Source organism: Cricetulus griseus, chromosome 4, assembly GCF_003668045.3.
Source record: "Cricetulus griseus strain 17A/GY chromosome 4, alternate assembly CriGri-PICRH-1.0, whole genome shotgun sequence".
NCBI classification, from domain to species: domain Eukaryota; kingdom Metazoa; phylum Chordata; class Mammalia; order Rodentia; family Cricetidae; genus Cricetulus; species Cricetulus griseus.
In genome coordinates this window covers 46,120,351-46,143,600 of record NC_048597.1, presented here as the reverse complement: position 1 = coordinate 46,143,600, position 23,250 = coordinate 46,120,351, and the positions used below count along the sequence as shown (strand labels likewise).

Sequence of the window (23,250 nt, the reverse complement as noted above, 5' to 3'; positions counted from 1 at the left end):
CCGAGCTTTTAAGTTTTAATAAAAATATCAGAGAAAATCCTTTGTGGGAATTCTCAGAGTGGAGGAATGGGTCAGATATTTAATAATGTTGGGCTCCTCAATGACTATATTTTTTATTGTGCTTGTTAGTCTCAAATATTTTGATTTTCTAGATGCTTGGACAAACAAACCCACAAAGCCCTTTTAATCTCAAAGGGAAGTATACTTTGTGAGAGCTGACACAGCACATTCTCACTTCACTTCCCGAGTCAGCTTAGGGATACGAACAGATGTGAGCAGTTAGATCCCAGGGAGGAGATAACTAGTGAAAAACATGGTTGGCAAGTAAGCACCCTATGAATAATTGAAGGACATTCCAGGTATAGACTCTTTGCATGGGCTCTGTGTCTCAATAGTTACCAACTGTAAAAACGTTTCTCACGAGTGCTGCCTTCTATAGAAAGTCTGTGGATGAGAGGACTCTGGCATAAGAATGGGGTGGGGGAGACAAGAGAAACAAATGGTATCCGAAAGGATGTGGTTGCACCATGCAGCATCTTTTGGGATTAGAAATTAACCAAGGAATTCTCTTACCATCACTGGAACCAAAGCTTCCACTAATGGATTTCCTCTGGAACCTGCAAGCGAGCATACATACAAATACATACATGTATACACATGTCCATATTCTCTTAAGATTCAGCATGTTATTTCCTACACACTCTGTTAAACATTTGTCTTCTAGGATGGCTTTAAAATGGCCTCTTGGAGAGATTTACTGGCAGGAATTTAAAATGACACAGCCACTTTGGGTGACAATTCGGCACTTCCTCAGAGAGCCAAACAAACTGATCACATGACCCAGCAATTCAATCTCAGGCATGTGCATTATTTATTAACATTCATTTATTTGCAGATATAAACTCAACATCACAACATGTGTCTTTTAAAACATGCAATTCGGTGTGTTTTAATATATTAAAATACTTGTGCAGCTGTCACCATGACCTAATTTTAACATTAGCATTTTCATGGCCTCCTCCAAAGAAGCTGGGTCTGCTAGAGATTACTCTCCATTTTCCTCTTTTCCCTGGCCCTTGCTAATCCACTTCTTGCCTTTGTAAGTTTACCTCTCCGAGACAAGTTAATATAAATGAAACCACTGCATACATGAACTTTTTTGAGTGGCTTCCTTGATGTAGCATATCTTTGAGGTTAATCCATACTGTAATGTGTATCAGTCCTTGAATATATTTATGCCTGAGTAATATTCCAGTGTTTGTGTGTGTGTACGCACGCACACGTATGTACTACATTTCATTTATTTGTTTTCCCTTGATGAGTATTTCCTATTGTTCCTGTTTGCTGTGTTTTAAAATAACACTGCTGTGATCACTTGTGTTCATGTTTTTTTCTATAGATACATCTTCACTTCTCTTGGCTACATAACTACAAGGGAAGGCCTGAGGCCACTCTGTGTTTTTTTACTCTTCCAAACCATTTTCCACAAGGGCTATAGAGCAAACATTGTTTCACATTCCCACCAGCCAAGTCTGAGGATTCCCATTTTTTCTACAGCTTTGCCATTCCTCATTTTCTATTTAAATATTTTCATTATGCCTAACCTTTAGACTTGGACACTTCATTACAGCTTTGATTTGTATTTCCCTGAAAGTTAATGATGAACATCTGTCCACATGCTTGCTGGGCATCCATACATCTTCCTTGAAGTGTCTGTTTAAATCTTTTACCCATTTTTTAATGATTTAAATTTTAAAAAATTTATGTGTGTGTTTGTATGTGCACCTGAGTGCAATGCCCACAGAGACCAGAAGAGGGCATCAGATCCCCTGAAGCTGGAGTTACAGGTGGTTGTGAGTCCCCTGAAACAAACCGGTGATGTGAATCTAAACCCTCTTAACCTCTGAGACATGTCTTCAGTCCCTTAACCTGTTTTTAAATTATCTCTTCTTTTTAATTACTGAGTTCTAAGAATTTTTAGCATTACTAGATGCTAGACTCATTCATGATTTGCAAGTATTTTTATTCCATATTGTGGACAATGGTATTTGTTTATTGATGTGTTTTTTGAAAAATAAAGTGTTTCATTGCTTAAAGTTTAACATATATTTTCTTTCTCTTACTTGTGCTTTTGATGACTAAGAAAGAATTATCTAATCCAAGGCCACAATTTACACTCATATTTTCTCTTTAGAGTTTTACGGTTCTAACTTTTACACTTAGGTTTTTGATCCAAGTTTGAGTTAATATCTGTATATGATATGAGGTAGGAGCTAACATCACTATTTCTTTTTTCATGTGATATCTAGTTTTAATAACACCACATGTTGAAAGAAACACCTTTTCTCTACTGAACTGTTTTGTAGAAAACTGACCATTAAGAGTTTATTCACAGAGAGCTGGCAAGACAGCTCAATGGGTGACAGGCAGCATTTGCTGCTAAACTCAACAACTTGAGTTTGGTCCCTTGGAAGCCATGTGGTGGAAGGAAAAACCTCCCTAACTCTCTCAAGTCATCCTCTGGCCTCCACATGTGTGGCCTGTGCTCAGGCCTGTACATATGCATACACAAAATAAAATGAAGAGTTCTATCCCAATGTATCAGCTACAGAGTCTTGATTACCAAGGCTTTGGAATAAGCTCTGATATCAGGAAGTGTCAAGTCCTCTAAGTTTTGTCCTTTTTATTCAAGGTGTGTGTGTGTGTGTGTGTGTGTGTGTGTGTGTGTGTGTGTGTGGCTATTCTCTCTGTATTGCAAAGGAAACAGCTAATCAAGTAAAGAGACTGCCTACAGAATGGGAGAAAATCTTGGCCAGCTGCACAACTGATGGAGGGTTAGTATCTAAAATAAAAAAGAATTTTTAAAAAAGGAAGAACTAAGCAAGGAACCAGTCAGCTCAATCATTAAATGCCTAATTAAATGAGCAGGCAGTTTTCTGGGGTCGAGATACAAATGACCAATGAATAATAATAATAATAATAATAATAATAATAATAATAATAATGATCAACCAACGAAAGTTCAACTTCAGTAGTCACAAGAGAAATCCTGCACAATTTTAATCCCAGCATTTAGGAGGCAGAGGCATGAGGATCTCTGTGAGTTTGAAGGCAGCCTGGTCTTCAGAGGGAGCTCTAGGACAGTCAGGGCTGCATGGAGAAACCCTGTCTGGAAAAAGAAAATCAGAAAGAAAGGAAGAAGGAAAGAAAGAAAAAAAGAAAGAAAGAAAGAAAGGAAAGAAGATAGTAACAACAAATACTGGAAAAGATATTGATGAGGGAAATCCATACACTGCTGGTGCCAAAATAAACCAGTCAGGCCACTGTGATGTCACCACGGAGGTTTCTAAAACACAGACTATCTACCTGATGACCCACCCACACCGTTCTAAGTCTGCATGTCTCAGAAACACCTGCACACCAGTCTTTATTGTTGCATTGTTCATACTAACTTAGTTACAGAGCCATCCTAGGTGTCCAGCCACAGAGGAATGGATACAAAAGTTGTATATATACGCACACACAATGAAGAATGAAGTTATGTCATTTGCAGGAGAATGGATGCCACTGGAGATAATCTATATATTAAGTGAATTAAACTACCCTCAGAAGGGCAATACCCTATGTTTTCTTACACTTGTGGTTTCCAGGCTTGAGTAGATACAGAAAATAAAGTATGTATAAATGAAAAGATCTTGGTTATTCTGTGTCCCTTGCACCTCCATATGTATTTTGGGATGACTTTGTTAACTTCTGTTTTGTTTTGCTTTTTTTTGTTTTTAAAGTAAGATGATACTTGATAGGGATCAGCCTGACTATTCCATCCAGAAGGATGTGGATCCAATTTGGTGGTGCTGGTGGGCAAGTGATCATCTAGACTATATAATAATATATATATATATATATATATATATATATATATATATATATATATATATATATATGGAACAATGAACTTTACCCATGCTTGAATTAGCTTCTGGAACTGCTATAGTTTTTCATGAGAGGAGTTCAGTAATTTTCACAGCTAAGGTCAAGTAGGAAGTATCTAGTTAGCAAGTTGAAAAAATAGCAGATGGAAACTGTGATAGGTTGACTGAGATGGGTGCATGCACCTGCACAAGTAGTCTGGAAACTGGGGTAGCCTCATGACTCATTCATCCTCCAGTAGATAAGGGAAATACCCCTGAGCCTATAACTTGAGGCTTGCAGTCTCTGCTCTCCCTGAGATCTGACAATCCCAGGCTGGCCCACTGGAGTATAGATACCAAGTGCCACTGAGGCCATTCTAGGACTGACAGTCTCTTGGACCTGCCAGCAGGTCATATTTTGTGACCACATCCAGCTGAGATTTCTGACTCTGGCTGCGATAATACTAGAAGTCTCTGGATTGTATACTATCAAGAAATGAATTGATGGTTTATGATTTTCTTTTCTCAGTGAAGCCGTTTTTCTAAATGTACCATTTGGAGCTATCAATCAATGCAGAACCATTCCCTGACCCATACATGGGTCTTCTGAAACTGCTGTATGCTGATATTTAAAGTGACAGCATGGCAGTGGGCATAAGAGTCAATGATAAAGATAGATACCCAGAACTGGGTGGTTGGACTTAGAGAGTGGGGGCGGTGGTGGTGATAAGACAGAGACAGAGAGAGAGAGAGAGAGAGAGAGAGAGAGAGAGAGAGAGAGAGAGAGAGAACACATATTCAGTGCTTGACTCCAAGCCTGCACAGCCCTTGTAGGGGAATGAATAAAAAGACATGCTGAAGCCGGGCGTTGGTGGCGCATGCCTTTAATCCCAGCACTCAGGAGGCAGAGGCAGGCAGATCTCTGTGAGTTCGAGGCCAGCCTGGTCTACAGAGCAAGTGCCAGGACAGGCTCCAAAGCAATACAGAGAAACCCTGTCTTGAAAAACCAACCAAACAAACAAACAAAACAAAACAAGCAAACAAACAAAAAACCATGCTGAGATGGGATGAGGGAGTGGGGAGGAAGTGGTATTTGTATGACAAGACAGCAAGAAGATACTTGGGAAAGCTCTTAGCTCTCCAAGACCTGGGGCCATGACCCTTACAAGTGTTTCTTATGAACTCATAGTGTGGGTTTTAAGCCCCACATGTGTTAATAATAAAATATAAGGACTCACCAGGCAAATGGCATTGGGTTGAGAGAGCATCACATAGGTGAATGGAAAACTTTGTTTTTAATGGAGGAAAAGTTCTCCTATTAGCATTTTCCTTCAGTCTAGTCCCCTATTTAGAATGCCAAATGGTCTCATGTCTCTAGATTTCTATTTCAGTTCGTCTATATTGGGAAAGAGTCTGTGCTTGTGCACTTGACTGGAGTGAAGTCATCTGTTGCGAACTTTCAACAGAGTCTGAACACAACTTTCAAAGACTCTGCTAACTTCAGCTGCTGAATAATAGCTATAGAGACAGTGACGAACAGCTAGCTGTTAGCTCCACTTTCTCCTGTTTGCCTGTTGATGGCTCATGTTCGCTGGCTAAAGAGAAAGAATTCTGTTTTCTCAACCTAAGACATAGGTCTTGCTAAGAGGCAGAATACTGGCTCCTTACTGTGACACTGGAGCTGTCTGAGGCAAAACGGGAATGTTTTGGGACCTCGTACAATCATAGCCTTGCTGGGTGTATAGGCTGGTGGTCACACTTCCTTGGCCCAGGACTGTCATCTGTCACATGCCTCTACCACACAAGACACACTTTGATCAAGCCTGTTGAAGACTTTAGGCTCTAGAGCCAGGCTGCCTGAGTTTAAATCCTAACTCCTTCAGGTACTGGCTGTGGATCCCTGATCTAATTGCTTAACCCCTCTGTGCTTCAGTTTCCTTAAGCTTCCAAATAGTAACAATCATAGTAGCCCAATAATAGTGCCTGGGGCATCTGATGAGAGAACCTGCTCAGCACACAATTAGACAGATATACAGATACAGTTAACATGTTAGACAGCACACAGTCAGGCAGATACGCAGATATAGTTAACACGTTAGAAACAGTAACTTTTAGAGGAAACTGCCCCCCCTTCATGTATATACTTTCCAGGTATGATATTTGCCTACATCCTAAGCTTCTGTTTTTAACACTTTCTTTCTTTTTTTTTTAAAGTCAGTCTTTCTTGTAGTTCATTTAGCTTCAAACTCACTATGTAGCCAAGGATGAATGACTTTGAACTCCCAACCCTCCTGCCTCCAACTCCAGAATGCTGAGCACTGGAATCAAACATAGGCACCACCATGTCTGGCTCTGTTTTTAACGTTGCATTTTTAACATAGTTTTAAATTTACAGAGATGTTTCAAGGATGAGTAGAGAAATAGAATATAGAATATCCACCAATACATCTTTTACCTAGATTCACTTGTTGTCAGCATTTCTTGCCCTCCATCTCCCTCATTCCCTCCCTCCTTCCTTTCTTTCCTTCTCTCTCTCTCTCACTCTTTCTTTCTTTCTTTCTTTCTTTCTTTCTTTCTTTCTTTCTTCTCAGAAAGGATCTCACTCAGCAGCCCAAACTGACCTGGAATTCATAGTCCTCTTGCCTCTGCCTCCCTAGTGTCTACATCAATAAACCTGGCTTTAGCTCTGTCTCTCAGATCTATTTTCCCAAATGTCTAGTATGGACTCATCTACATATATGCTAATTTATAGCATGTGGTCATCTGCATGTATATTAGTTGCTAACATGTACTTATCTAAATGCATATTAATTTCTGTGCCATTTGAAAGTCACTTGAAATTGTTATAGATTTTTACCCTCAATATTTCTATAGAGTGAAGAAAACATCAAATTCTTTAAATTTAACACTTGCATATATATTTACTTAATGCTGGGGATTGAACCTAGGGCTTCATGCATGCCAGGCAAGCGCTCTGCCACTGAGTTATATCCCAGCCCACTGATTACTTTTTTGTTTTGAGGCAGGGTCTCCCTAAGTAGTCCTGAATTACTCTGTAGCCCAGGCTGACCTCCTTTACACCCAGGGCAGCTAGGATTACAGACTCTTTCATCCACTGTTTGTCTTCTAATTTCAACTAGCCTAAAACTATCTTTTATAGCATATTTTTACTTCGAGTGCAAGATCCAGGCTGAGGTCATGCACTGTCTTTAGCTTCTCACCTATCATCTCCTCTCATAGGATCCTTTACATAGCCTTTTGCCCCTTCTATGGCAGTTTTTGTGTCTGATTTTTCCACTTGGTTAGATTCAAAATATAGGTTTGTAGGAATCGGCATATCTGGAGGCATTGCTCACTGTCTCCTTGATAGCATTTATTTTGATTGGGGGGTTGGTTGTTTTATTTCCCCACTATATTATTATTTTTTAAATATCCCACTATATGTATTATTTTTTTCCCTTATGGCTTGGCAATTTATGAAGCTACACAACCACCCAGTTCCTCTTCTGACTCCCCTCCTTAACTTAGCATTCATTAATGACTTTGCTTTACTTTCGTAGTATGGGGGTTGAAGCCAGGTCTGGCACATGCTAGGTGAATGGTCTACCACTGAGCTACAACCACAGACTTGGGGTTTTTTGTTTGTTTGTTTGTTTTTTAGCTTTTTATTTCTATTTTTATTCAACTTTTAAATTTATTTTACATACCGACCACCTTCCCCACCCTCCTCTCCTTATGTTTCCTCCCCACACCTCCCTTCTACCCCTTCCCATCATCCACTCCTCCATTCAGATAGGGTAAGGCCTCCTATAGGAATCAACAAAGCATGGCATATTGAGTTGAGGCAGGACCAAGCTCCTCCCCACTGCATCAAGGCCAAACAAGGCATCCCAACATAGGATATAGGGTCCAAAGAGCCAGCTCATGCATCAGGGACAGGTCCTGGTCCTACTGCTAAGGGACCCACAAAAGACCAAGCTACACAGTTGTCACCTAGAGACAGAGGGCCTAGGTTAGTTCCATGCTGGCTCCCAGCTGTCTGTTCAGAGTGCATGAACTCCCACAAACTCAGGTCAGCTGTCTCTGTGGGTTTCCCTGTCATGACCTTGACACCCCTCAACCCCACCCCCACATATAATCCCTTCACCCTTTCTTCAACTGAACTCTGGGAACTCGTACCAGGGCTTGGCTGTGGACCTCTGCATCTACTTCCACCAGGTATTGCATGAAGGCTCTACGAAGACACTTTGGGTAGTCACCATGAGGCAGGCTCTCACTAAGACTTGCTCTGTAGCTCAGACAGCTCTTGACCTTTCAGTTCTCTTCCTCAGCCTCCCAAGTAGCTGAGAGTACAGGCCTGTGCCACCAGACCTGGTTCTATTGACAACTCCTAACCTGAGTAAATGTTAGCTGTTATGTTTGCAAATGACTTTCCAACCCCGGCACTCCCTCTGCGTTTATCAGTCAGCTCTTGGTCTGCTATAGGAAGGATACTGAAGGGCCCAGACCCCTCACCCAGCCTCCTGCTTTGGTAGCCATGACAGGCTGCAGAAAAGACCCAACAAAATGTAGGCCCCCTGACTCAGCAGGATATGCTGAGCCCCCTTCCCGACCTTACTTCGAAGAAACTGCCAGATACCCTCCATGTGGGAAGGAACCAATCAGAAGTTAGCTGGTGGACTTTGGGTGTGCTTTACTGATAGTAGTGGGATGCAGTAGGTAGCAAAGGTCCAAGCATAGCAACCTTTCGGCAGCTGCAGCTGACCAATCAGCTCAGGACAGGTTCCCCCATCCTGGAGTTGTGCCAGTCCTGAAACTGTTATTGTGCAACTATCAGACTCCCAGATACCCACCCCCACTTGCTCTACCCCCAATATATGCCCTGCCTCACTGCTGCTGGGGTCCTTCCTACTCTACCCACTGTGTCGGATGGACGGAGGACGGGAGTTAACGTGTAATTAAAAAGATTCTTTGCTTTTGCATCAGATCTGGTCTCTTGGTTTGGAGGATTCAGAGTCTGGGCACAACAATATGTTCATTTTAACATCAGTATTTTTTTGGGAGCACCTTTCCCTGATGGACAGTTATTGTTCTAAATTTGCTGAATTCACTGGATATGTGTTTATGGGTATTTATTTCTTCATATATTTCCATTTTTTTCAAATGGCTTATAATACACAATTCTCAATTATTTTGGCGCTTAAATCTACCCAGATTTGGTAGTGGTGGACCTGCTTTTATTTAGGTTTTCAGTTGTATTGGGACTCAGACCCAAGACTTACACACACTAGGGAAGCACTTAACACTGACTCACACTCCCAGCCCTTGGTTTTCAGAGACAGGGTCTCCATGCTGTAGCTCAGGCTGGCTTGAACTCTGTTTAGTTTGTGTAGACTCTATACTTCCCAGTCTCCTCTTCTCTAGGCACGCCCCTGGTGGGGAGTGGGGGGGTTTTGAAGGCAGTATCTGAACTCAAAGGTTTTTTGAGAGTATAGGAGAGAGTTGTTTACTCAATGAGAGAGGGGCCTTTGTTACAGAGATTGCTGTCAAGGAGCTCTTCTCACAGTTGTGTGTCTGGCCTAGAGTGCTCATTGCTCTCTGCTGCCTTTGTCCTGTTTTTTTTTTTTTTTTTTTTTCTTCCAAGTTTAAGAGGAGAGGGAAAACAACATTTGTTTGTTGTAAACCTCCTGCGGTCCTTTTGTAGTTGTTTCTCAGAAAGCATAACAAAACCAGAATTCTCAAAGTTCAGTACTGCTGAGAAAGGCAAAGAATGTTAGAGAATCTTTTATTTATGTTTTTAACCAGGGGCTCCAGATCCTTAGGCAGGGGAATTTCCTTGATCAAATTGCAGCATAGTTACCTCTCCCTTTTCTCCTAAAGGAATGTTTTTACTGGGAAATTGGTGCACCTGGTAACATGTATCAAAGCACGTCTCTCCTGCTAGGTCTGTACCTCCAGATCTATTTAGGCATTAAACTTCCTTTTGACAGAATGATTAAGTCTGTTTCTAGACTCTATGCTGGGAAAATCTGACATTTTCTGCAATCTGTGTGATTTACAGCGAGTATTCTCAGGTATAAAGACAATCTAGTTGCTTTGTTGTGGTTTCATAATGAAAATTCTGCTGGGTTCTGCCTGCGTGTTAGGTGGGACATCGACTTCAGATCTGCCAGTGAGCCAATTTTTGTCTCATTTCACAGATGGGAAACCTTAAGTGCAGACACAGGAGGACAAGTATCTTGCCCAAGATCTCAGTTAGTGGCCAGTCAATGTGTTCCTAAGCCTGTGCTCTAAACATGACATGGAGATAGGGACACCACCGCCTACCTCACATGATGGATAAGCATGACGAGCAGGCATCCCAAGTAGAAGGACAAGAAAATGGATACACTGAAAAGACTGGACTTCACATACACGGATTCTGGGGAGAAAGAGTCAGCTTTAGTCAGCCTGTCATAACTTGGGACTAGGAGGACTATATTGGAAACAACAGCACAGCTTAAAGAATCGGCCTCCATCACATCCATTCTTAAATACCAATATATTTTCCTGAGGCTGCAGAAGTATGGGAGGCCACAGGCAGTTTCACAGTGATGTCTGCCCTTGGAAGTGGGGTGGGGGGAAGGTGGAGGGGTGAGCTGGGGGAGATTACTGTATACAACTTTAGAATTGAGTCTCCCCTCCCCCCACCTCCTTTCCCCCCTTCCCTCCCTCTCCCTCTTATTTCCTTCCCCCTTTCCTTCTCTCCCTCCCCCCTTTCTATGCTGGAGGGCTTCATATAAATTAGCCAAGCACTCTGCCACTAAACCACACCCCTGGCTGGCCTCTTTCTCTTCAAAAAGATCTAATTCTATTTCTAAGTTAAATAGACTTTAGTATTCTTATGATGGCTCCCCTTGAGGGGAAGATATTAACACTTAGTTATATGATAGATCTCCCAACACAGGAATCTCCACTGTACTTCAGAGCCCAAACCAACCTTTGATGGATGGGACAATGGTCACTTTCAGGTTCTTTGATCTTTGTAGATTCCAGGTCTGGTTTTCATTTTCTGGTAAAAAAAACAGAAAAACAAAAAACAAAAACAACCAAATAAACAAACAACAACAAAAAGCCAAAAACACAGCAACAATATACAAACAAGCAAGGCGTAGAGTGCAGTGGGTCAGATATTGGACTTTCATCCTCCAATCTGAACCCTTGTATCATACAATGTCCAGAATCCACTGTGACCAATGTACAAGATCTGGAGTAAAATCCAACATTTAACACATGAGGAGACCCTCTGGCTAAGACTCTCAGATTGGCCTTTGTGGGGTGTACTTTAGAAGTACCAATTGGCATAAATGGAATGCAACAGCAACCTTCCTTCTCCATTGGAGAAGACTTGACCTTTCTCCTGATGTCCACAAACTACTCAAGAAAAATGTGCCCCAAACAGACAGCTACAGTCTCTTTAGCTTGTATTTTTCCTAGCCAGTGAAAAAAAAATCTGTTTTTCTTTACACAGTCATAATGGCCCTAGAGTTTATCAAGGAACATTAGATACTGGCAAGATTATAGAGCTACATAATTAAGAGATTAAAGCACACACAAGCAGAAATGTCACCTGACACCAAGGGAGACATATTATACTCAACAGAAAACACCCTCTGTGTTGGTGGCATATGGCCCATTGTCAGGGGATCTGTGTTCTCAATTAAGGGTCTATTATACTCTCTGGGCAGTTCAACTATTGGCATATGCACAGGAGCTTATATAACCCCTCTTTATCCGGATAAGTCACATTTGGTTTTCTTAATGTTTTGTCAGGTACGATTTTGGCAACTGGGATGGTAAAACTTCAGATTTTCTTTGTACATCCTTGTGGAAGGGCTAACTGCTGACCCATATAAGTGGCTCCATATTAGGAAATGCACTTTTAATAATGTTTTTATTGAGTTTATTCTCTCTCTCTCTCTCTCTTTTTCTCGTGTGTGTGTGTGTGTGTGTGTGTGTGTGTGTGTGTGTGTGTGTGTGTAGGACAGCTTACTGGAGCTGTTTCTATCCTTCCTTCATAGAGTATCCAGGGATGGATGGAGAGTGGAGCTCAAGTCAGTTGGCTTGTTGGTAGCCATCTCACCAGCTCAGGAAACAGACCCTTTGGCATTTACATGGCAAAAGCAAATGAAATGCCAACTAATCAGACTCACTCTATATGGGCTGGTATAAGACTTAAAAAGTTGAAAAGCTGCACAAAATCAAGCCAATTAACATTCTAGGGTTGAAGGGAGAGGAGCTCACGAGTCTCCACTAACTGAGGCGCTATTGGCAGTTGATGGCTTCTGTAGGAGGGAAAGAGCCTTCTTTAGCAGTGTGGCCTCTGACAGATTGACCATACTCCAGTGGATGACCCCACACCCTGAATAGACAGTCATTACAAATTGGACTCTGGGTGCTCTGTAAAAAATAAACAATAAAGAGGATATGACGCTGGGAGGACGTGGAGATCGGTGGGTGGGTGGGTGGATCGGGAGTTAGAGGTAGACGAGGGGTTGAACATGATTAAAATGCATTGTATAAAATCCGCAAAGGATTTAAAATATTGTATCAGAAAGCTGAAGGTACTAAAGGACACTTTGTAGTATAAATATAGATGAATATAGGATTATCTTCATTTTACTTTTCAAGACAGGGTCTCTCTGTATAATAGCCCTAGCTGACCTGGAACTAGCTCCATAGATCAAGCTGACCTCAAACTCACCTGCCTCTGGCCCCCGAGTGCTGGGATTAAAGGTGTGCATCACCGCCACCGGGCCTTCATTTTATTTTTTAGCCAAGTGTCTCTGAGTGTCTTGTTAAGTCAATGCTGCTAGGCCCCCAGGAAGAACTAGAGGTGAACTTTTGGCTTCCTTTCCTCCCCTCCCAAGTATTCCTCAGTGCCTCTTACCTTGGATGGAGAATGATCCTCCACACGCATAATCTTCAGGTTTTATCACAAACACCACGAAGAACTGCTTGTCTGGAAAATCCTTCTTCTGTGTAAGACATAACAACCTCATGATTTGCAGGGAAGAAAGATAGCCAGGAGGAGAAAGTCCATGGGGGTGGAGGACAGTAAGAGAAAGGAAGAAAAGGAAAGTTCACCCCTGTCATCTAAATCCTCAGAAAGGGGTTCCACAGTTCCACTGTCTACTGCAGAACAGCCTTGAACATTACTTTATCCAAGAAATTAGTATAAATAGGTACATGGAGAATTTCAAAGTCTGTGCCCACTTGAGGACTTAGTACTCAAATAAGCACAATAAGCCTAGACTTAACAAATAATATTGGTATAAAAAATGTACATATAAGCACACATATGTTGGAGATGGTCTTACTGTGTAACCCAGGTTGGCCCTGAACTCTTGATCCTCCTGCCTCAGCATCTTGAGTGCTGACATTATAGGCACATACCCAGCAATTTATCCATTTTATTTTAAAATCTAGTAAGAAATAACTTCTCTAAAATCATGCTGTAAAAGTTAAATAAACAATGCAGGTTGGAAAGATGAGGGAGCTGTGGCTCTGGGTTTGACTTCTGTACCCGCCCCTCTTTAGTCCTGGTTCAAACTGGGTTAACAAAATAACCATACATTACAGTTCTTTAACCCGGGCACTTTTTGTCATGCTCAAATTTCTGATATTGTGTATATAGTTCACTGAAGCACATGCTCAAAAGAGAAGTAGCAATTTACTGCCGGATACACAGAAAGTAGACATGGTAGGTATGGTTAGGCTTTGTCTTCCATTTACCCGGTATAATATTTTTTATCAGCTTGACACAAACTAGGCTCATCTGGGAAGAGGGACTCTCAGCTGAGAAAATGCCTCCCTAAAATCGCCTGTAGGCAAGTCTGTGCAGCATTTTCTTCATCAATGATTGATGTGGGAGGGCCCAGCCCACTGCGGATGGTGCCCTGGGCAGGTGATCCTGGGTTGTATAAAAAAGCAAGCTGGATGAGCCATGGAAAGAAATCTAGTAACGTTCCTCCATGGCCTGATTCAGTTCCTGCCTCTGGGTTCTTGCCTGGAGTTCCTGCCTTTGCTTTCTTCCATGATGAACTATGATGTGGAAGTGTAAGTTAAATAAACCCTACCTTCCCCAAGTTGCATTTGGTTATGATGTTTTATACAGCACTAGAAAGCAAGTTAAAACACCTTGCTATTTTTGCGTATGTGTGTCCTTTTTAAATTGGGGGTCACATATTCTGGTGTGCTAAGGAAGAAGTAAACATGGACAGCAAGACATTTGTGGTATTAAATCTGTGATGTTCAAAATCAAGTTTGACTGATAGAAAATTTCTAGGTCTGATATCCAAATTACACTTAGCTTCTCTGTATTTTGTTTTGTTTATTAATCAACAAACAATGTTGTCTTATGCTACACAGCAAGTCACAGATTTCTTAAGTAGCAACCTAGAGACAGGGGTAGAATGTCTTTTGGAATATGATGACATAATATATGTACATTTTTGCTATAAAATACCAATGAAGTAACAGTTTAGTCACAGATACCAAAAAGGCAAAGTGCTGCCTGAATAAGGCTCATATGCCTTTGAATCTGTTGTTCTCTCCAGAGTTCAATTCAACTTCTGGTGAGTGTAACTGGTAGAAATTATTATAATATGTTAAACTGCTTTAAATTGCTGTCATAAGCTTTACCCTAAGTTGCCACACCTCACTGAAGAAATTAAAACCTCGTCTGGATTTATCCCTGTAAGCGATCTGTCAGATGTATGTCCTACTACACTGTAGATTCCCAAGAGCCCCCAGGTGGAAAGAAAGAATGCCTAGAAGGATAGCATTGCCCACCACCACCCAGGCACTGACTGCAGGCAGAGCACCATTCATTCTTAAACCCATCAGAAAGAAAAGAGGTCCAAGGCGTACAATGGACAGCCATCTCCTTTGGATGCCAGTCCAGTGGATAAATGACTGCCTGTTGAACCCCACAGCTGTTGTGACTTCAGGGACAAAGTCTCACCTGTAGCGTGATGGCAGCTTTCTTGGTCATGGACTGATACACACCGTTGAATTCCACATTGTGGTCCAGATCATACACTGGACACTAAAGCACACAAGAGACAAAAAGAGAGAGTATCAGCACTGCCATGTGATGTCACTCCACACACACACACACACACACACACACACACACACACACACACACACACGTGTCAGGGCTGCGCCAGGCTGGGGGATCTTCTAATCTACACACCATGGAAAGTTTTCTGCAAACAGTCATGAAATTGTCCTTTTAAAATGTGAACTTTGACCTAAAATGTCAGAATCAGTCTATCTAGAAAAGAACTATAGGAAGACTGCCTTAAAGTATATACTATTTTGTTGTTGTTGTTGTTACATCTTGGGATACAGAAAGAATCTAATGTTGTGACAACAATCTAAAAACAAAACAGGTAGTAGGCTTTCTCACTGAACTTACAACTGGGTTTGTTTTGTTTTGTTTTGTTTTGTTTGACATATTAACTAGTTTATTATAAGCCCAGCAGAGTAGGGAGACAACTGGGTTTTTTTGTTTTGTTTTGTTTTTGTTTTATTCTTCGTCATGACCCCATCCCCCATCTTTTTTTGTGTCAGTGAGAATCTTCTTGTCTCTCATCAATGTCAGCAAACCAGGACTGTCCACTCTCAGGCATGAAATGTTGTTATTATTTGGCATTTGGGGGTGACACTGTACCCCACATCTATTATGGAACACTAGACTCTTACACGCTAGAAGGCTGACAGTTTCAGAGCTCACCATGATGTTCTGAACCGAGACAACTGAACACGGATAAGCCTTTTCAGACACCACTTTAATGATAACGGAGTCCACGTCTTCAGGAAATTCGTATAGAAAATACTGAGGATGAGAAAAAGAGAGATGTTATTAATCTTAGGAAATGCTTGGGGAAGTACAAATGAGGCATGGGGTTGTTTTCCCTCCCGTGATGTGTGGAGCAAAGCTCAGTGTATGGCCACTGTTTCATCCATTCATCACATACATGTTAAGCAACAAACTGTTCTGCACAGGGCTCTGTGCCTGACATGGGGAAGATAGCAGCGAAGGCGAGTGGCCATTTACACTAGGCTGTGTTTTCATTTAGGATACAGGCATTTCTTATTGACTGACTTAGACTGTGTCTCACTCCATTTCCTACTTAAGCACTCTGCTGTCATACTCTTCTGAAATCAGAGATACACAGGATGTAAGGCCAGACAACAGTTTTTTTCTGTGTGGTGGGTGGGAAATAGGAAGCTCTACCTTGAATAGCAGATACTCCTATTCCTCAAGAATGCTAACCATCTTGTCAGAGGGAAGAATTAGCTTTACACTAATTTTTCTTCTAAACCTTTTGGTAAAGAATCTCTTCCCTAACTGAGATATTCTGAGAAGCTATTTAAATCAAAAGACTAAGTTTGACATTGAAATATGTAAGTGAATATTTTGGGTAAATTTATTTTCCAAGCATCAGTAGTGTGTGTGTGTGTGTGTGTGTGTGTGTGTGTGTGTGTGTGTGTGTTACATGTGTGGGTGACTACACAGGCCAGAAGACGGTGTCCACTAAGATGGGAAGAAGGCAAGTGACAGGCATTTTTATTTTTGAGTCACCCAAGGTAGGTGCTGGAGACTACACTCTAGTCTTATAGGTGCCATGTGCACTGTTGACCTCTTAGCAGCCTTTCCTAACCCACAGGAAACATGACTAACAGAAAGAAGAGACACTATTTAACTCTTAAAACATTCTAAACACAGTTAAAAATGGGGTAAATGAGAACTTAGCCCAATAATTTCAAGTGTGGCAACCATATGAGAAACATCAAGTTTGTGATTAAGGCTTTGTGAAAACCCACCCTAATGAGACTGACATCTTATAGACCTACCTAGCAAACACATCATTTTAAAAAAAGAGGTAAAAAGTCAAAATTTAGTCTTGTATTCCAGTATCCCCTTTACTAGTGCTGTTTTGAGAACTAATTCCATAGGAATAGAACATCAGAATTAAGGAATGGCACTCACATTCCTGTTTAGAAGTTTTTCATGCCTTGTATGACAGCATTTTGGAGCATGATTCAAAAACATGAGACAGGGTTATTCCAAGGGAGGAGCCTAGAGGTCCCAGGGTGGCTCTCAGAACAGCCATACTTTATAACTCAAGAATATCACAGTAAGTAATGGAATATATTACTAGCCTTTTTTTTGTAAGAAGGAAGTAGTTTGGAACACTTATTAATAATATGTCAAATTATTATCAGCCTAAATCACTACAAACCCCAAAGGAATGTTTTAGATCCCTGCCTTAAAATACATTTCATTCAGAAGGATTTTATTCGTATTTTATGTGTATGTTTTGCCTGCATCTATGTCTATGTACCCAGGAGTCAGAAGAAGGCATTGTATGCCCTAGAATTAGAGTTAAGATACAGGTATGAGTCACCATGTGGGTATCAGGAACCAAATCCAGGTCTTCCTTAAAAGTAGCAACTGTCCTTAATCATTGGACTACTTACCTAGCCCCCTAAATAAACTTTGAATTTAAATGGTCAATAACTATGAAGAAGAACAAACTGTGCCCTGTGGCCTTTCTTGCCATTGGACATCAGTATACAGGATGACTTTCACAGAAATAAAAATTAAATCTTAGCTTTTCTGAAGGCCAGAGATGTGGCTCAGCTGATAAAGTACTTGCTTAGCATGTACTAGGTCCAGAGTTCAATCCCCAGCATGACAAAACAGAAGTAGTTCATTTATACACATTTGGGAGTGCTGCTTTGTACACCTGTTCCCAACATGATCAATGACATCATGGCGGCCATTTGAAATTGGCCATGGTGGAGAAATTACGTCAGAGGAATGGGCATAAGCTACAAATCAAATTTTGCCCTCCACCCACTATTTGCAAACACACCAGTGATTTTAATATAGTTACAAATGTCTATACTACTTAGTCACCAGTTTTACTATATTCAAAAAAAACTAAGTAACCATTTATGAGCAAAATCATATTAAAGCCTTCAAAAAACATAGGATAACTATTGTGACATATAGATCAGTTTTTCTTTCTGTTTTGAGACTATGTTTCAGTATGTAGCCGAGGTCCAGCTTGGAACATGCTATGTAGCTCAGCCTGGCCTCTAACTCACATGTCTCTTGCCTTGGTTTTGGTGTTTAGAGTGGTAGGATGAAGAGGTGAACCACTACATAGGGCCAAAACCTATTTTGAACTTGTCACAGCATAGAGTCTTCTAGAAACCATTAAAAAAAAGTAGTTAGAAATGTCATCAGGAAAACAACCTAAAAAAATTAGTCTCATTCATCTATTCTCCTTGTGGTTATTTTTTATTGAGGAGCACATTAAAATAGCTAATTATTTTTACTGACAGGGGGCACGAATTCAATCTGCCAATATTACGGCAGGATTGGAAATCTGTCTTATTTTTATATTTTCAGAACAGCCATTTGCATATCTGTCTGCTGTCAGCCTTCCACTCTCTGCCTTCCTGCCCCATCTCAGTCATCAGAGTCTTTGCTTATCTCCTTCCTCTTCCCACAGCACCCAGTACTGTCTAACATCCCTTGGGAAATGTCAGACGCGTGACTTTACTTGATGAAGTATGTTCCAAGGAACACTGGAAATAATATCCCAATAAAGGTGGTGATATTAAATGTGCTCAAGACCTCAGAAACAGCCAAGAATACAGAGGGTAAGATCAAGAGTAATGACACACCCCGACTTCACTCTTGATGCTCCCCGGTTTCCATGTGCAACAAGAGCAGCTGGGCTCTCGATAACCACTGGGAATCTTCGCTTGCTTACCTGAGGCTGAGATGGGCTGGCTGTGAAGTGAAAGGCAACATTTGTCCTGAGAAATGTAAGAGGGAAAAGCGAGAAAAAAAATAATGAGTTGGCAAGCAAGAACTAGGTACTTACAGGAGAGCCACTTAAACTAGGTGTCCAGAGCCTTGCCCTTTTTGGAGGGCATTCAGTCCTGCAATTTGATAAACTTCATGGAGACTCTGTGCTTTCAACAATAAAGAATGATGAAGTTGAGGAAGAAGATTGCTTTTACATCTTTAAACAGCCATGAGGTCATACCTGTATCAACACCTCATTTAGTTTTATGGTTGCTTTTGCCTTTGAACTCTCTTAAGATATTACAACCAAGTCACATAATCAATCAAGCTTGAGTATGAGGAGTAGGCAGCAAGAGAGGAAATGCAGGCTTGAGTCCTTTTGAATAATGTAGGTACCACTTCACAATAACATTAGTGCATCCACTGCAGAAGAACAGTGCTTTGAAAACGGGGTGAACAGATGGCCACTGTAGGACAATTGGTAGGAGTAGGAATATGCTCTTCTTGCCACCAACATCTCCCCAGTCTCCTGCAACACTTGCTGATTCTCCAGAATTTCATCCTCTGGCTTAAGGCTTTGTCTTCTAACGCTCGTCTTTAAAATAAAGGCATCACCCAATGAACCCAGTGAAGTTATTTGATCTCTAAATAGAAATTGACTGTGAATTAGTGTCTCATACACTAAGACAGCAAGGATCCAGGCACAGAGAAAGGGAGTGCTAGGATTATGTAAGAGGAAGGTTTTGTAGCATCCAGTGCTGTCTGGTGTGAACACCTGTGAAGCAGTTGAAGAGGCTGGAAAACACAAAGATGAATGTGTTTCCATAAGAGCTGGTCTTTTGCACATGCTCTTTGTGCCTCTGGCCTCACCATTAGTGTCGAAGATCACTCACTCAAGGCCACCACACTTCAGTTCCTAAAACTGATAAAATGGCCATGTGCATCCCTTCTTGCATAGCTAAGTCTGAACCTGAACTTCCTCACCTTCCTCACCTTCATTCCCTAGGCCTCTCTGAAGTTTCTTTCCACTCCCAATTTTCCATTTATAAAAAAAAAAATAAGATGGTTTAAAACTCAACCATTTCTTTAGAAGTGGCATGTCAAGACACTTGGGCAAGGTGCATATAATATGAGGTATTACTTAGAAGTCATAAAATTTGAGCACTGATTATAAAGGTAATGGTTGTCTGCGCTCACATAAATAGGTGCAATTTTTATATATTAACTTTTGGCATAAATTGTTACCTATGCGAGTGAGTGGTTCTGCAGGAGCGCAGTAGTAAACTTCTGACCTCAAGGCATCTAAAGATGCCGACATCACTATCAAATGAAGTAGTACATTCACTCTAGAACCCACAGCTAGAGTAAAGGCCAGCAGAGCTGTGCTGCTATATATGGCCTGAATCGTGCCGTATGTGACCTGAGCCGTGCTGTGTATGGCCTGGCAGTGCCCTTTCAATGGGAAGTGTCACCTGCTGTTATTAGGGCAACATGGGGCCTTCAACACTCTTATGGTCAGGTCAGAAGAGTGACAAAAACGATTTTTGGAGGTTATGGCTCTTTCTAGGTTAGCACAGAAAGCATGTGATTTCCTGAAGCAATCTGTGTACTTTGACCAGAAAGTTGATTTTTTGTTTGTTTTTGAAACAGTGTTTCTCTGTGTAGCCCTGGCTGTCTTGAAACTTGCTCTGTAGACCAGGTTGGTCTAGAACTTACAGAGATCAGCTTGCCTCTGCCTCCTGAGTGCTGGGATTAAAGGTGTGTGACCTTTAATCCCACCCATCATGACCACCTGGCCAGACACTGATATTTATAAAATGTCTCTCATGATTTGAATTCCAGTTGGATCAACTTTGTAAGGTTTTTTGTTTTCACTTGTTTGGGTTTCTTGGATTTTATTGTCTTTAAAACAGTAACATTTCCTGGGCAGTGGTGGCACAGACCTTTAGTATCAGTGCTTAGGAGGTAGAGGCAGGAGGATCTCTGCGAGTTCAAGGCCAGAGTGGTCTACAGAATGAGTTCCAGGACAAAACACAGTAATATTTAAGCCTTTTGGCTTTTGTGGAGCTAACAGTAGCTACAAAATAAACAGTATGTCAGTGGGGGATGAAACAGTATCTTCTGACTTGGCCCTGATTGAAGCATGCAAGGTACGCTTTATCAAACATTTTCTTCACCAGTCAACAGCACAAAGCTAACTGAAACTCACAGGCACCTTTAGTGTTTGTTACAGAAAGAAGCATCAAAGTTTCAATTTGTTTGTTTCAAAAATGAAACACAGGAAACAAATGCTTATGCAAGAGACTAAAATCCAACTTCGTTCTCCTGCTTTGGCTATGAAAGGAAGCAGGAAGGGAAAAGAAACAGACACGTGAGAGTCAAGAGAGGAGACACAGATAAGGAAGATGGGGAAAAGAAGGGGCAGAAACACACACACACACACACACACACACACACACACACACACACACACACACAGAGAGAGAGAGAGAGAGAGAGAGAGAGAGAGAGACAGAGACACAGAGAGAGAGAGAGAGAGAGACAGAGACAGAGAGACAGAGACAGAGACACACAGAGAGAGGGAGACCGAGACACACAGAGAAAGAGAGAGAGAGACAGAGAGAGATAGAGAGAGAGAGAGACACAGAATATTTACAAGAGAGTAATAAAAAAGGAAGAAAAGATGAGAGGATGGAGAGACAGAGACAAACGTTCAGTAGTTTTGAGTGAAGGACCGTAAGAGTCACAGGACTGGATGTCTCGTAACAGTGAGCTCTTGGCATGGCACAGTGGGTGTCCCAAATTCCACTTTGTTTGTTGAAGGAAATGATGTTGTATTATTACTCAGCACCATGTCACTCCCTGTTGTCTGCTGGTTGCCATCTGTTGTGAGCTGACCCCAGCCCTCCTGTTATCTCTCACCCTCCAGGCTTCAATCTTCTGGTGTGTGCAATCTGTCCCCAAGCACTCGTACCCCACTCTTTCTTCCTTTCCCTGGGACTTTGTGTCTACAAATGTCAACTCTCTTATGAATCTACTTTGCCTTCCTGCACCTTCACTTACAAATAGGCTCCTGTCTCATTTATTTTAAAATAAGTGACAGGCCAATCCAACCAAGTTCTTCCCTTACTTTCCTCCTTCTCTCCTCCTGCCCCCGCCCCGTGTGTGTGTGTGTGTGTGTGAGTGTGTGTGTGTGTGTGTGTGTGTGTGTGTGTGTGTGTGTGTGTGTACCCATGCATGTGGGAGACCAGAGGTCAGTCAGTTTTGAGTGTGTTTCTCTATTGCTATCCACCTCATTTTTTAAACCTTTTATTTTATTCTTTAAAATTTTTGTAGATGTGTACAATATATGTTAAACATCTGCCCCTCACTCTCTCTCTCTTCATCCCCCGTCTCCTTGCCCAAAATCTCCCTTCCAGTTTTAAGTCTTCTTTTTAGAAAAATAGCCCACCAAGTGAAATCAGTAATGCCTGCAAGCACATGGCTGTGCAGTTATCCACCTGGGCATAGCTAACCTGGTAGTGGCCACCCCTTGAAGAGAAGTGACTTTTCCTACTGTAGCAGCCATTAACAGCTCCTTAGCAAAGGGTGGGGCCTCAGGTTCCCCTTCTGCCTCTGTGTTGGGATTTTTAAAAGATTCATGGTAATTTTAATTTATGTGTGTATGTGTTTATGTGGGTGTGTGCCATATGTGTGGGTGCCTCGTGAGGCCAGAAGAGGGTGTGGGAGTCACTGGAATCAAGTTACAGGTGGTTGTAAGCCATCACGTTGGGGCTGGGAACCACACTCTGGCCCTCTGGAAGAGCAGTAAGCACTCTTAGGTGCTGTGGCAGTTTGAATGCAATTGGCCCCAAAACACTCACAAGGAGTGGCACTATTAGGGGGTATAGCTTCATTGGAGTGGGAATGACCTTGTTGGAGGAAGTCTGTCACGGCAGGGGCAGGCTTCAAGGTTGCCTATGCTCAAGATACCACCCAGTGTCTCAGACCACTGTCTGTTGCCTTTAAGGGTAGGACTCTCAGCTACTCCTCCAGCACCACATCTGCCTGCATGCCTCCAAGTTCCCTGTCATGAGGACAATGGACTGAACCTCTGAAGCTGTAAGCAAGCCCCCCCCCCCCGACGCCCTGATTAAATGTTTCCTTTATAAGAGTTGTTGTAGTCAAGGTGTCTCCTCACAGCTATAGAAACCTTCAAACAGGCACTGAGCTGTTTCTCCAGCCTAGCCATGCTGGAATGCAGAGAACCATGCTGGCGAAATGCATTAGGGTTGTCTTAAAGAAGTATCAAAATTTCTTTTGGATGTATGTGGTTTTTGAAATGGAGTCTGATGTAGTCAGAACTGGCCTCAAACTTTCTATGTAGCTGAGAATAACCTTGAACTTCTGATCCTCCTGTGCCTCCACTTGCCAAGTGATGTGATTCCACACAGTTTGTGCAGTGCTGGGTGGTTAGCTCCG

General features: G+C 41.7%; 1 protein-coding gene across 5 annotated transcripts in view; it reads right to left on the bottom strand.

Annotated features, from left to right (window-relative positions):
* The window catches only part of Sidt1 (SID1 transmembrane family member 1), an 85,232-nt gene that overhangs the window by 30,811 nt on the left and 31,171 nt on the right, over positions 1–23,250 (bottom strand). For 2 of the 5 annotated variants that reach the window (XM_027412633.2, XM_027412634.2), the window contains exons 4-10: positions 18,752–18,797; positions 15,694–15,795; positions 14,917–15,000; positions 12,841–12,928; positions 10,891–10,962; positions 10,239–10,332; positions 574–617 (exon numbers count right to left, since the gene is read on the bottom strand). In XM_027412633.2, the coding sequence (XP_027268434.1) occupies positions 574–617; positions 10,239–10,332; positions 10,891–10,962; positions 12,841–12,928; positions 14,917–15,000; positions 15,694–15,795; positions 18,752–18,797 (530 nt within the window). The remainder of the gene's footprint in view (positions 1–573; positions 618–10,238; positions 10,333–10,890; positions 10,963–12,840; positions 12,929–14,916; positions 15,001–15,693; positions 15,796–18,751; positions 18,798–23,250) is intronic. The other 3 variants (XM_035444540.1, XM_035444538.1, XM_035444539.1) reach the window with 3 other exon arrangements.